The sequence below is a fragment of the Pan troglodytes genome, chromosome 6, assembly GCF_028858775.2.
Source record: "Pan troglodytes isolate AG18354 chromosome 6, NHGRI_mPanTro3-v2.0_pri, whole genome shotgun sequence".
Lineage (NCBI taxonomy): Eukaryota > Metazoa > Chordata > Mammalia > Primates > Hominidae > Pan > Pan troglodytes.
Window position 1 is genome coordinate 110578438 of NC_072404.2, and position 14305 is coordinate 110592742.

At 48.6% G+C, this 14305-nt stretch overlaps 1 protein-coding gene across 1 annotated transcript; it reads left to right on the plus strand.

Moving 5' to 3' along the window:
• Positions 1–852: 852 nt before the first annotated feature.
• MUC17 (mucin 17, cell surface associated) lies at positions 853–13331 on the plus strand. Its single transcript, XM_063815944.1, has 4 exons — positions 853–4678; positions 5210–8041; positions 9228–9280; positions 13107–13331. Exons 1-4 carry the CDS (start codon positions 853–855, stop codon positions 13329–13331), a joined length of 6936 nt encoding a protein of 2311 aa, XP_063672014.1.
• Positions 13332–14305: the final 974 nt, after the last annotated feature.

Consider the following 14305-nt stretch of genomic DNA (forward strand, 5'->3'; position numbering starts at 1 on the left):
TCAACAACTCCTGTTGACACCAGCATACCTGTCACCACTTCTACTGAAGGCAGTTCTTCTCCTACAACTGCTAAAGATACCAGCATGCCAACCTCAAGTCCCAGTGAAGTAAATACTCCATTAACAAGTATGCTTGTCAGCACCATGGCAGTGGCCAGTTCTGGGGCTAGCACCCTTTCAACAACTCCTGTTGACACCAGGACACCTGTGACCACTTCTACTGAAATCAGCTCATCTCCTACAACTGCTGAAGGTAGCAGCATGCCAACCTCAACTCCTGGTGAAAGAAGCACTCCATTAACAAGTATACATGTCAGCACCACGCTGGTGGCCAATTCTGAGGCTAGCACCCTTTCAACAACTCCTGTTGACACCAGCACACCTGTCACCACTTCTGGTGAAGCCAGTTCTTCTCCTACAACTGCTGAAGGTAGCAGCATGCCAACCTCAACTTATAGTGAAGGAAGCACTACATTAAGAAGTATACCTGTCAGCACCACGCCGGTGGCCAGTTCTGAGGCTAGCACCCTTTCAACAAATTCTGTTGACTCCAACAGTCCTGTGGGCACTTCTACTGAAGTCCGTTCATCTCCTACACCTGCTGAAAGTACCAGCATGCCAACCTCAACTTATAATGAAGGAAGCACTCCATTAACAAATGTGCCTGTCAGCACCAAGCCGTTGGCCAGTTCTGAGGCTAGCACCCTTTCAACAACTCCTGTTGAGTCCAACACTACTTTGACCATTTCTACTGAAGCCAGTTCTTCTCCTACAACTGCTGAAGATGCCAGCATGCCAATCTCAACTTATAGTGAAGGAAGCACTCCATTAACAAGTATACTTGTCAGCACCATGCCAGTGGCCAGTTCTGAGGCTAGCACCTTTTCAACAACTCGTCTTGACACAAGCACACCTGTGACCACGTCTACTGAAGCCAGTTCATCTCCTACAACTGCTGAAGGTACCAGCATACCAACCTCAACTCCTAGTGAAAGAACGACCCCATTAACAAGTATACCTGTCAGCACCACGCCGGTAGCCAATCCTGAGGCTAGCACCCTTTCAACAACTCCTGTTGACTCCAACAGTCCTGTGGTCACTTCTACTGAAGTCAGTTCATCTCCTACACCTGCTGAAGATACCAGCATGCCAACTTCAACTTATAGTGAAGGAAGAACTCCATTAACAAGTATGCCTGTCAGCACGACACCGATGGCCAGTTCTGCAATCAGCACCCTTTCAACAACTCCTGTTGACACCAGCACACCTGTGACCACTTCTACTGAAGCCCATTCGTCTCCTACAACTTCTGAACGTACCAGCATGCCAACCTCAACTTATAGTGAAGGAAGCACTCCATTAACAAGTATACCTGTCCGCACCACGCCAGTGACCAGTTCTGAGGCTAGCACCCTTTCAACAACTCCTGTTGACACCAGGACACCTGTCACCACTTCTGCTGAAGCCAGTTCTTCTCCTACAACTGCTGAAGGTACCAGCATGCCAATCTCAACTCCGAGTGAAGGAAGTAGTCCATTAACAAGTATACTTGTCAGCACCATGCCAGTGGCCATTTCTGAGGCTAGCACCTTTTCAACAACTCCTGTTGACACCAGCACACCTGTGACCATGTCTACTGAAGCCAGTTCATCTCCTACAACGGCTGAAGGTACCAGCATACCAACCTCAAATCCTAGTGAAAGAACGACCCCATTAACAAGTACACCTGTCAGCACCAGGCCGGTGGCCCGTCCTGAGGCTAGCACCCTTTCACCAACTCCTGTTGACTCCAACAGTCCTGTGGTCACTTCTACTGAAGTCAGTTCGTCTCCTACACCTGTTGAGGATACCAGCATGCCAACCTCAACTTATCGTGAAGGAAGCACTCCATTAACAAGTATGCCTGTCAGCATCACACCGGTGGCCAGTTCTGTAATCAGCACCCTTTCAACAACTCCTGTGGACACCAGCACAGCTGTGACCACTTGTACTGAAGCCCATTCATCTCCTACAGCTTCTGAAGGTAGCAGCATGCCAACCTCAACTCCTAGTGAAGGAAGCACTACATTAAGAAGTATAACTGTCAGCACCACGCCGGTGGCCAGTTCTGAGGCTAGCACCCTTTCAACAACTCCTGTTGACACCAGGACACCTGTGACCACTTCTACTGAAATCAGCTTATCTCCTACAACTGCTGAAGGTAGCAGCATGCCAACCTCAACTCCTGGTGAAAGAAGCACTCCATTAACAAGTATACATGTCAGCACCACGCTGGTGGCCAATTCTGAGGCTAGCACCCTTTCAACAACTCCTGTTGACACCAGCACACCTGTGACCACGTCTTCTGAAGCCAGTTCATCTCCTACAACTGCTGAAGGTACCAGCATACCAACCTCAACTCCTAGTGAAAGAATGACCGCATTAACAAGTACACCTGTCAGCACCACGCCGGTGGCCAGTCCTGAGGCTAGCACCCTTTCAAAAACTCCTGTTGACTCCAACAGTCCTGTGGTCACTTCTACTGAAGTCAGTTCATCTCCTACACCTGTTGAAGATACCAGCATGCCAACCTCAACTTATCATGAAGGAAGCATTCCATTAACAAGTATGCCTGTCAGCACCACACCGGTGGCCAGTTCTGCAATCAGCACCCTTTCAACAACTCCTGTGGACACCAGCAGAGCTGTGACCACTTCTACTGAAGCCCATTCATCTCCTACAACTTCTGAAGGTAGCAGCATGCCAACCTCAACTTATAGTGAAGGAAGCACTCCATTAACAAGTATACTTGTCAGCACCATGCCAGTGGCCAGTTCTGAGGCTAGGACCCTTTCAACAGCTCCTGTTAACACCAGCATACCTGTCACCACTTCTACTGAAGGCAGTTCTTCTCCTACAACTGCTAAAGATACCAGCACGCCAACCTCAAGTCCTAGTGAAGTAAATACTCCATTAACAAGTATGCTTGTCAGCACCATGGCAGTGGCCAGTTCTGGGGCTAGCACCCTTTCAACAACTCCTGTTGACACCAGGACACCTGTGACCACTTCTACTGAAATCAGCTCATCTCCTACAACTGCTGAAGATGCCAGCATGCCAATCTCAACTCCTAGTGAAGGAAGTACTCCATTAACAAGTATACTTCTCAGCACCATGTCAGTGGCCAGTTCTGAGGCTAGCACCTTTGCAACAACTCGTCTTGACACAAGCACACCTGTGACCACGTCTACTGAAGCCAGTTCATCTCCTACAACTGCTGAAGGTACCAGCATACCAACCTCAACTCCTAGTGAAAGAACGACCCCATTAACAAGTATACCTGTCAGCACCACGCCGGTAGCCAGTCCTGAGGCTAGCACCCTTTCAACAACTCCTGTTGATACCAGCATACCTGTAACCACTTCTACTGAAGGCAGTTCTTCTCCTACAACTGCTGAAGGTACCAGCATGCCAATCTCAACTCCTAGTGAAGTAAGTACTCCATTAACAAGTATGCTTGTCAGCACCATGCCAGTGGCCGGTTCTGAAGCTAGCACCCTTTCAACAACTCCTGATGACAACAGGACACCTGTCACCACTTCTGGTGAAGCCAGTTCTTCTCCTACAACTGCTGAAGGTAGCAGCATGCCAACCTCAACTCGTAGTGAAGGAAGCACTACATTAAGAAGTATACCTGTCAGCACCACGCCGGTGGCCAGTTCTGAGGCTAGCACCCTTTCAACAACTCCTGTTGATACCAGCATACTGGTCACCACTTCTACTGCAGCCAGTTCATCTCCTACAACTGCTGAAGGTACCAGCATGCCAACCTCAACTCCTAGTGAAGGAAGCACTCCATTAACAAGTATGCCTGTCAGCATCACACCGGTGGCCAGTTCTGCAATCAGCACCCTTTCAACAACTCCTGTGGACACCAGCACAGCTGTGACCACTTCTACTGAAGCCCATTCATCTCCTACAGCTTCTGAAGGTAGCAGCATGCCAACCTCAACTCCTAGTGAAGGAAGCACTCCATTAACAAGTATACCTGTCAGCACCACGCTGGTGGCCAGTCCTGAGGCTAGCACACTTTCAACAACTCCTGTTGACTCCAACAGTCCTGTGGTCACTTCTACTGAAGTCAGTTCATCTGCTACATCTGCTGAAGGTAGCAGCATGCCAACCTCAACTTATAGTGAAGGAAGCACTCCATTAACAAGTATACTTGTCAGCACCATGCCAGTGGCCAGTTCTGAGGCTAGCACCCTTTCAACAACTCCTGTTGACACCAGCATACCTGTCACCACTTCTACTGAAGGCAGTTCTTCTCCTACAACTGCTAAAGATACCAGCACGCCAACCTCAAGTCCCAGTGAAGTAAATACTCCATTAACAAGTATGCTTGTCAGCACCATGGCAGTGGCCAGTTCTGGGGCTAGCACCCTTTCAACAACTCCTGTTGACACCAGGACACCTGTGACCACTTCTACTGAAATCAGCTCATCTCCTACAACTGCTGAAGGTAGCAGCATGCCAACCTCAACTCCTGGTGAAAGAAGCACTCCATTAACAAGTATACATGTCAGCACCACGCTGGTGGCCAATTCTGAGGCTAGCACCCTTTCAACAACTCCTGTTGACACCAGCACACCTGTCACCACTTCTGGTGAAGCCAGTTCTTCTCCTACAACTGCTGAAGGTAGCAGCATGCCAACCTCAACTTATAGTGAAGGAAGCACTACATTAAGAAGTATACCTGTCAGCACCACGCCGGTGGCCAGTTCTGAGGCTAGCACCCTTTCAACAAATTCTGTTGACTCCAACAGTCCTGTGGGCACTTCTACTGAAGTCCGTTCATCTCCTACACCTGCTGAAAGTACCAGCATGCCAACCTCAACTTATAATGAAGGAAGCACTCCATTAACAAATGTGCCTGTCAGCACCAAGCCGTTGGCCAGTTCTGAGGCTAGCACCCTTTCAACAACTCCTGTTGAGTCCAACACTACTTTGACCATTTCTACTGAAGCCAGTTCTTCTCCTACAACTCCTGAAGATGCCAGCATGCCAATCTCAACTTATAGTGAAGGAAGCACTCCATTAACAAGTATACTTGTCAGCACCATGCCAGTGGCCAGTTCTGAGGCTAGCACCTTTTCAACAACTCGTCTTGACACAAGCACACCTGTGACCACGTCTACTGAAGCCAGTTCATCTCCTACAACTGCTGAAGGTACCAGCATACCAACCTCAACTCCTAGTGAAAGAACGACCCCATTAACAAGTATACCTGTCAGCACCACGCCGGTAGCCAATCCTGAGGCTAGCACCCTTTCAACAACTCCTGTTGACTCCAACAGTCCTGTGGTCACTTCTACTGAAGTCAGTTCATCTCCTACACCTGCTGAAGATACCAGCATGCCAACCTCAACTTATAGTGAAGGAAGAACTCCATTAACAAGTATGCCTGTCAGCACCACACCGGTGGCCAGTTCTGCAATCAGCACCCTTTCAACAACTCCTGTTGACAACAGCACACCTGTCACCACTTCTACTGAAGCCCATTCATCTCCTACAACTTCGGAACGTACCAGCATGCCAACCTCAACTTATAGTGAAGGAAGCACTCCATTAACAAGTATAGCTGTCAGCACCATGCCAGTGGCCATTTCTGAGGCTAGCACCCTTTCAACAACTCCTGTTGACACCAGGACACCTGTCACCACTTCTGCTGAAGCCAGTTCTTCTCCTACAACTGCTGAAGGTACCAGCATGCCAATCTCAACTCCGAGTGAAGGAAGTAGTCCATTAACAAGTATACTTGTCAGCACCATGCCAGTGGCCATTTCTGAGGCTAGCACCTTTTCAACAACTCCTGTTGACACCAGCACACCTGTGACCACGTCTACTGAAGCCAGTTCATCTCCTACAACTGCTGAAGGTGCCAGCATACCAACCTCAACTCGTAGTGAAAGAACGACCCCATTAACAAGTACACCTGTCAGCACCACGCCGGTGGCCAGTCCTGAGGCTAGCACCCTTTCACCAACTCCTGTTGACACCAGGACACCTGTCACCACTTCTGCTGAAGCCAGTTCTTCTCCTACAACTGCTGAAGGTACCAGCATGCCAATCTCAACTCCGAGTGAAGGAAGTAGTCCATTAACAAGTATACTTGTCAGCACCATGCCAGTGGCCATTTCTGAGGCTAGCACCTTTTCAACAACTCCTGTTGACACCAGCACACCTGTGACCACGTCTACTGAAGCCAGTTCATCTCCTACAACTGCTGAAGGTGCCAGCATACCAACCTCAACTCGTAGTGAAAGAACGACCCCATTAACAAGTACACCTGTCAGCACCACGCCGGTGGCCAGTCCTGAGGCTAGCACCCTTTCACCAACTCCTGTTGACTCCAACAGTCCTGTGGTCACTTCTACTGAAGTCCGTTCATCTCCTACACCTGCTGAAAGTACCAGCATGCCAACCTCAACTTATAATGAAGGAAGCACTCCATTAACAAATGTGCCTGTCAGCACCAAGCCGTTGGCCAGTTCTGAGGCTAGCACCCTTTCAACAACTCCTGTTGAGTCCAACACTACTTTGACCATTTCTACTGAAGCCAGTTCTTCTCCTACAACTGCTGAAGATGCCAGCATGCCAATCTCAACTTATAGTGAAGGAAGCACTCCATTAACAAGTATACTTGTCAGCACCATGCCAGTGGCCAGTTCTGAGGCTAGCACCTTTGCAACAACTCGTCTTGACACAAGCACACCTGTGACCACGTCTACTGAAGCCAGTTCATCTCCTACAACTGCTGAAGGTACCAGCATACCAACCTCAACTCCTAGTGAAAGAACGACCCCATTAACAAGTATACCTGTCAGCACCACGCCGGTAGCCAGTCCTGAGGCTAGCACCCTTTCAACAACTCCTGTTGACTCCAACAGTCCTGTGGTCACTTCTACTGAAGTCAGTTCATCTCCTACACCTGCTGAAGATACCAGCATGCCAACCTCAACTTATAGTGAAGGAAGAACTCCATTAACAAGTATGCCTGTCAGCACCACACCGGTGGCCAGTTCTGCAATCAGCACCCTTTCAACAACTCCTGTTGACAACAGCACACCTGTCACCACTTCTACTGAAGCCCATTCATCTCCTACAACTTCGGAATGTACCAGCATGCCAACCTCAACTTATAGTGAAGGAAGCACTCCATTAACAAGTATAGCTGTCAGCACCATGCCAGTGGCCATTTCTGAGGCTAGCACCCTTTCAACAACTCCTGTTGACACCAGGACACCTGTCACCACTTCTGCTGAAGCCAGTTCTTCTCCTACAACTGCTGAAGGTACCAGCATGCCAATCTCAACTCCGAGTGAAGGAAGTAGTCCATTAACAAGTATACTTGTCAGCACCATGCCAGTGGCCATTTCTGAGGCTAGCACCTTTTCAACAACTCCTGTTGACACCAGCACACCTGTGACCACGTCTACTGAAGCCAGTTCATCTCCTACAACGGCTGAAGGTGCCAGCATACCAACCTCAACTCGTAGTGAAAGAACGACCCCATTAACAAGTACACCTGTCAGCACCACGCCGGTGGCCAGTCCTGAGGCTAGCACCCTTTCACCAACTCCTGTTGACTGCAACAGTCCTGTGGTCACTTCTACTGAAGTCAGTTCGTCTCCTACACCTGTTGAGGATACCAGCATGCCAACCTCAACTTATCGTGAAGGAAGCACTCCATTAACAAGTATGCCTGTCAGCATCACACCGGTGGCCAGTTCTGCAATCAGCACCCTTTCAACAACTCCTGTGGACACCAGCACAGCTGTGACCACTTGTACTGAAGCCCATTCATCTCCTACAGCTTCTGAAGGTAGCAGCATGCCAACCTCAACTCCTAGTGAAGGAAGCACTACATTAAGAAGTATAACTGTCAGCACCACGCCGGTGGCCAGTTCTGAGGCTAGCACCCTTTCAACAACTCCTGTTGACACCAGGACACCTGTGACCACTTCTACTGAAATCAGCTTATCTCCTACAACTGCTGAAGGTAGCAGCATGCCAACCTCAACTCCTGGTGAAAGAAGCACTCCATTAACAAGTATACATGTCAGCACCACGCTGGTGGCCAATTCTGAGGCTAGCACCCTTTCAACATCTCCTGTTGACACCAGCACACCTGTGACCACGTCTTCTGAAGCCAGTTCATCTCCTACAACTGCTGAAGGTACCAGCATACCAACCTCAACTCCTAGTGAAAGAATGACCGCATTAACAAGTACAACTGTCAGCACCACGCCGGTGGCCAGTCCTGAGGCTAGCACCCTTTCAAAAACTCCTGTTGACTCCAACAGTCCTGTGGTCACTTCTACTGAAGTCGGTTCATCTCCTACACCTGTTGAAGATACCAGCATGCCAACCTCAACTTATCATGAAGGAAGCATTCCATTAACAAGTGTGCCTGTCAGCACCACACCGGTGGCCAGTTCTGCAATCAGCACCCTTTCAACAACTCCTGTGGACACCAGCAGAGCTGTGACCACTTCTACAGAAGCCCATTCATCTCCTACAACTTCTGAAGGTAGCAGCATGCCAACCTCAACTTATAGTGAAGGAAGCACTCCATTAACAAGTATACTTGTCAGCACCATGCCAGTGGCCAGTTCTGAGGCTAGGACCCTTTCAACAGCTCCTGTTAACACCAGCATACCTGTCACCACTTCTACTGAAGGCAGTTCTTCTCCTACAACTGCTAAAGATACCAACATGCCAATCTCAAGTCCTAGTGAAGTAAATACTCCATTAACAAGTATTGTTGTCAGCACCAAGCTGTTGGCCAGTTCTGAGGCTAGCACCCTTTCAACAACTCCTGTTGAGTCCAACACTACTTTGACCATTTCTACTGAAGCCAGTTCTTCTACTACAACTGCTGAAGATGCCAGCATGCCGATCTCAACTCCTAGTGAAGGAAGTACTCCATTAACAAGTATACTTCTCAGCAGCATGTCAGTGGCCAGTTCTGAGGCTAGCACCTTTGCAACAACTCGTCTTGACACAACCACACCTGTGACCACGTCTACTGAAGCCCGTTCATCTCCTACAACTTCTGAACATACCAGCATGCCAACCTCAACTTATAGTGAAGGAAGCACTCCATTAACAAGTATACCTGTCAGCACCACGCCAGTGGCCAGTTCTGAGGCTAGCACCCTTTCAACAACTCCTGTTGACACCAGGACACCTGTCACCACTTCTGCTGAAGCTAGTTCTTCTCCTACAACTGCTGAAGGTACCAGCATGCCAATCTCAACTCCTAGTGAAGGAAGTAGTCCATTAACAAGTATACTTGTCAGCACCATGCCAGTGGCCATTTCTGAGGCTAGCACCTTTTCAACAACTCCTGTTGACACCAGCACACCTGTGACCACGTCTACTGAAGCCAGTTCATCTCCTACAACTGCTGAAGGTACCAGCATACCAACCTCAACTCCTACTGAAAGAACGACCCCATTAACAAGTATACCTGTCAGCACCACGCCGGTGGCCAGTCCTGAGGCTAGCACCCTTTCACCAACTCCTGTTGACTCCAACAGTCCTGTGGTCACTTCTACTGAAGTCAGTTCGTCTCCTACACCTGTTGAGGATACCAGCATGCCAACCTCAACTTATCGTGAAGGAAGCACTCCATTAACAAGTATGCCTGTCAGCACCACACCGGTGGCCAGTTCCGCAATCAGCACCCTTTCAACAACTCCTGTGGACACCAGCACAGCTGTGACCACTTCTACTGAAGCCCATTCATCTCCTACAACTTCTGAAGGTAGCAGCATGCCAACCTCAACTCCTAGTGAAGGAAGCACTCCATTAAGAAGTATACCTGTCAGCACCACGCCGGTGGCCAGTTCTGAGGCTAGCACCCTTTCAACAACTCCTGTTGACACCAGGACACCTGTGACCACTTCTCCTGCAGCCAGTTCATCTCCTACAACTGCTGAAGTTACCAGCATGCCAACCTCAAGTCCTAGTGAAGGAAGCACTCCATTAACAAGTATACCTCTCAGCACCACGCTGGTGGCCAGTCCTGAGGCTAGCACACTTTCAACAACTCCTGTTGACTCCAACAGTTCTGTGGTCACTTCTACTGAAGTCAGTTCATCTGCTACATCTGCTGAAGGTAGCAGCATGCCAACCTCCACTTATAGTGAACGAAGCACTCCATTAGCAAGTATACTTGTCAGCACCATGCCAGTGGCCAGTTCTGAGGCTAGCACCTTTTCAACAACTCGTCTTGACACAAGCACACCTGTGACCACGTCTACTGAAGCCAGTTCATCTCCTACAACTGCTGAAGGTACCAGCATACCAACCTCAAGTCCTAGTGAAAGAACGACCCCATTAACAAGTGTACCTGTCAGCACCACGCCGGTAGCCAGTCATGAGGCTAGCACCCTTTCAACAACTCCTGTTGACTCCAACAGTCCTGTGGTCACTTCTACTGAAGTCAGTTCATCTCCTACACCTGCTGAAGATACCAGCATGCCAACCTCAACTTATAGTGAAGGAAGAACTCCAGTAACAAGTATGCCTGTCAGCAGCACACCGATGGCCAGTTCTGCAATCAGCACCCTTTCAACAACTCCTGTTGACACCAGCACACCTGTGACCACTTCTACTGAAGCCCGTTCATCTCCTACAACTTCTGTATGTACCAGCATGCCAACCTCAACTCCTAGTGAAGGAAGCCCTCCATTAACAAATATACCTCTCAGCACCATGCCAGTGGCCAGTTCTGAGGCTAGCAGCCTTTCAACAACTGCTGTTGACAACAGGACACCTGTCACCACTTCTACTGAAGCCCATTCATCTCCTACAACTTCTGAAGGTAGCAGCATGCCAACCTCAACTCCTAGTGAAGGAAGCACTCCATTAACAAGTACACCTGTCAGAACCACGCCAGTGGCCATTTCTGAGGCTAGCACCCTTTCAACAACTCCTGTTGATACCAGCATACCTGTCACCACTTCTACTGAAGGCAGTTCTTCTCCTACAACTGCTGAAGGTACCACCATGCCAATCTCAACTCGTAGTGAAGTAAGTACTCCATTAACAATTATACTTGTCAGCACCATGCCAGTAGCCAGTTCTGAGGCTAGCACCCTTTCAACAACTCCTGTTGACACCAGGACCCCTGTGACCACTTCTACTGAAGCCAGTTCATGTCCTACATCTGCTGAAGTTACCAGCGTGCCAACCTCCACTCCTGGTGAAAGAAGCACTCCATTAACAAGTATACCTGTCAGCACCATGCTGGTGGCTAGTTCTGAGGCTAGCACCCTTTCAACAACTCCTGTTGGCACCAGCACACTTGTGACCACTTCTACTGAATCCAGTTCGTCTCCTGCAACTGCTGAAGGTACTGGTATGCCAATCTCAACTCTTAATGAAGGAACGACTCCATCAACAAGTATACCTGTCAGCACCACACCGGGGGCCAGTTCTGAGGGTAGCACCCTTTCGACAACTCCTGTTGACTCCAACACTCCTTTGACCACTTCTACTGAAGCCACTTCATCTCCTACAACTGCTGAAGGTACCAGCATACCAACCTCAACTCCTAGTGAAGGAACGACTCCATTAACTACTGTACCTGTCAGCAACACCCCGTTGGCCAGTTCTGAGGCTAGCACCCTTTCAACAACTCCTGTTGACTCCAACACTTTTGTTACCAGTTCTAGTCAAGCCAGTTCATCTCCAGCAACTCTTCAGGTCACCACTATGCGTATGTCTACTCCAAGTAAAGGAAGCTCTTCATCAACAACTGTGCTCCTCAGCAGCACGTATGTGACCAGTTCTGAGGCTAGCACACCTTCCACACCTTCTGTTGACAGAAGCACACCTGTGACCACTTCTACTCAGAGCAGTTCTACTCCTACACCTCCTGAAGTTATCACCCTGCCAATGTCAACTCCTAGTGAAGTAAGCACTCCATTAACCATTATGCCTGTCAGCACCACATCGGTGACCATTTCTGAGGCTGGCACAGCTTCAGCACTTCCTGTTGACACCAGCACACCTATGATCACTTCTACCCAAGTCAGTTCATCTCCTGTGACTCCTGAAGGTACCGCCATGCCAATCCGGACGCCTAGTGAAGGAAGCACTCCATTAACAACTATGCCTCTCAGCACCACACATGTGACCAGCTCTGAGGGCAGCACCCTTTCAACACCTTCTGTTGTCACCAGCACACCTGTGACCACTTCTACTGAAGCCATTTCATCTTCTGCAACTCTTGACAGCACCACCATGTCTGTGTCAATGCCCATGGAAATAAGCACCCTTGGGACCACTATTCTTGTCAGTACCACACCTGTTACGAGGTTTCCTGAGAGTAGCACCCCTTCCATACCATCTGTTGACACCAGCATGTCCATGACCACTGCCTCTGAAGGCAGTTCATCTCCTACAACTCTTGAAGGCACCACCACCATGCCTATGTCAACTACGAGTGAAAGAAGCACTTTATTGACAACTCTCCTCATCAGCCCTATATCTGTGACGAGTCCTTCTGAGGCCAGCACACTTTCAACACCTCCTGGTGATACCAGCACACCTTTGCTCACCTCTACCGAAGCCGGTTCATTCTCCATACCTGCTGAAGTCACTACCATACGTATTTCAACTACCAGTGAAAGAAGCACTCCATTAACAACTCTCCTTGTCAGCACCACACTTCCAACTAGCTTTCCTGGGGCCAGCACAGCTTCAACACCTCCTCTTGCCACAAGCACAACTTTTACCCCTTCTACTGACACTGCCTCAACTCCCACAATTCCTATAGCCACCACCATATCTGTATCAGTGATCACAGAAGGAAGCACACCTGGGACAACCATTTTTATTCCCAGCACTCTTGCCACCAGTTCTACTGCTGATGTCATTCCTGCAACAACTGGTGCTGTATCTACCCCTGTGATAACTTCCACTGAACTAAACACACCATCAACCTCTAGTAGTAGTACCACCACATCTTTTTCAACTACTAAGGAACATACAACAACTGCAATGACTACTGCAGCTCCCCTCACATATGTGACCATGTCTACTGCCCCCAGCACACCCAGCACAACCAGCAGAGGCTGCACTACTTCTGCATCAATGCTTTCTGCAACGAGTACACCTCACACCTCTACTTCTGTCACCACCCGTCCTGTGACCCCTTCATCAGAATCCAGCAGGCCGTCAACAATTACTTCTCACACCATCCCACCTATATTTTCTCCTGCTCACTCCAGTACACCTCCAACAACCTCTGCCTCCTCCACGACTGTGAACCCTGAGGCTGTCACTACCATGACCACCAGGACAAAACCCAGCACACGGACCACTTCCTCCCCCACGGTGACCACCACCGTGAATACTACAATTAAGAGCAACCCCACCTCAACTCCTACTGTGCCAACAACCACAACATGTAAGTGATTTCTTGAATTTTCCTTTTTTTTAAAAATTATGCTGTAAGTTCTAGGGTACATGTGCACAATGTGCAGGTTTGTTACCTATGTATACGTGTGCCGTGTTGGTTTGCTGCACCCATTAACTCATCATTTACATTAGGTATATCTCCTAATGCTATCCCTCCCCCATCCCCCTACCCCATGGCAGGCCCTGGTGTGTGATGTTCCCTGCCCTGTGTCCACGTGTTCTTGTTGTTCAATTCCCACCTATGAGTGAGAACATGTGGTGTTTGGTTTTCTGTCCTTGTGATAGTTTGCTCAGAATGATGGTTTCCAGCTTCATCCATGTCCCTACAAAGGATGTGAACTCATCCTTTTTTAATGGCTGCATAGTATTCCATGGAGTGAACAGGCAACCTACAGAATGGGAGAAAATTTTTGCAATCTACCCATCTGACAAAGAGCTAATATCCAGAATCTACAAAGAACTTAAACAAATTTACAAGAAAAAAATCAAACAACCCCATCAAAAAGTGGGCAAAGGATAAGAACAGACACTTTTCAAAAGAATTTTCCTTTTTGAAACTAACCTTTCTTTTCAATCTCCACTCACTACTTTTTGTGGTTTTCTTCTTAAACATTTACTCCTAAACTCCTTTTGCTCTGACTTACTTGTTTTCCCTTTGATAAAACCTGCATCAAGGTTTTCTGTCTCAGCACTCTCTCACTTCTCTGCTCTCACTGTTTCTTGCACAAGTTCCCCTTTTTTGAACAAAGCATTACCTCTCTTTGCCTGGGCACCTCGATCTCCAGTATTCTGTCCAGAAGTCCTATTTTCTCTCTTTTGTATTCTGCAG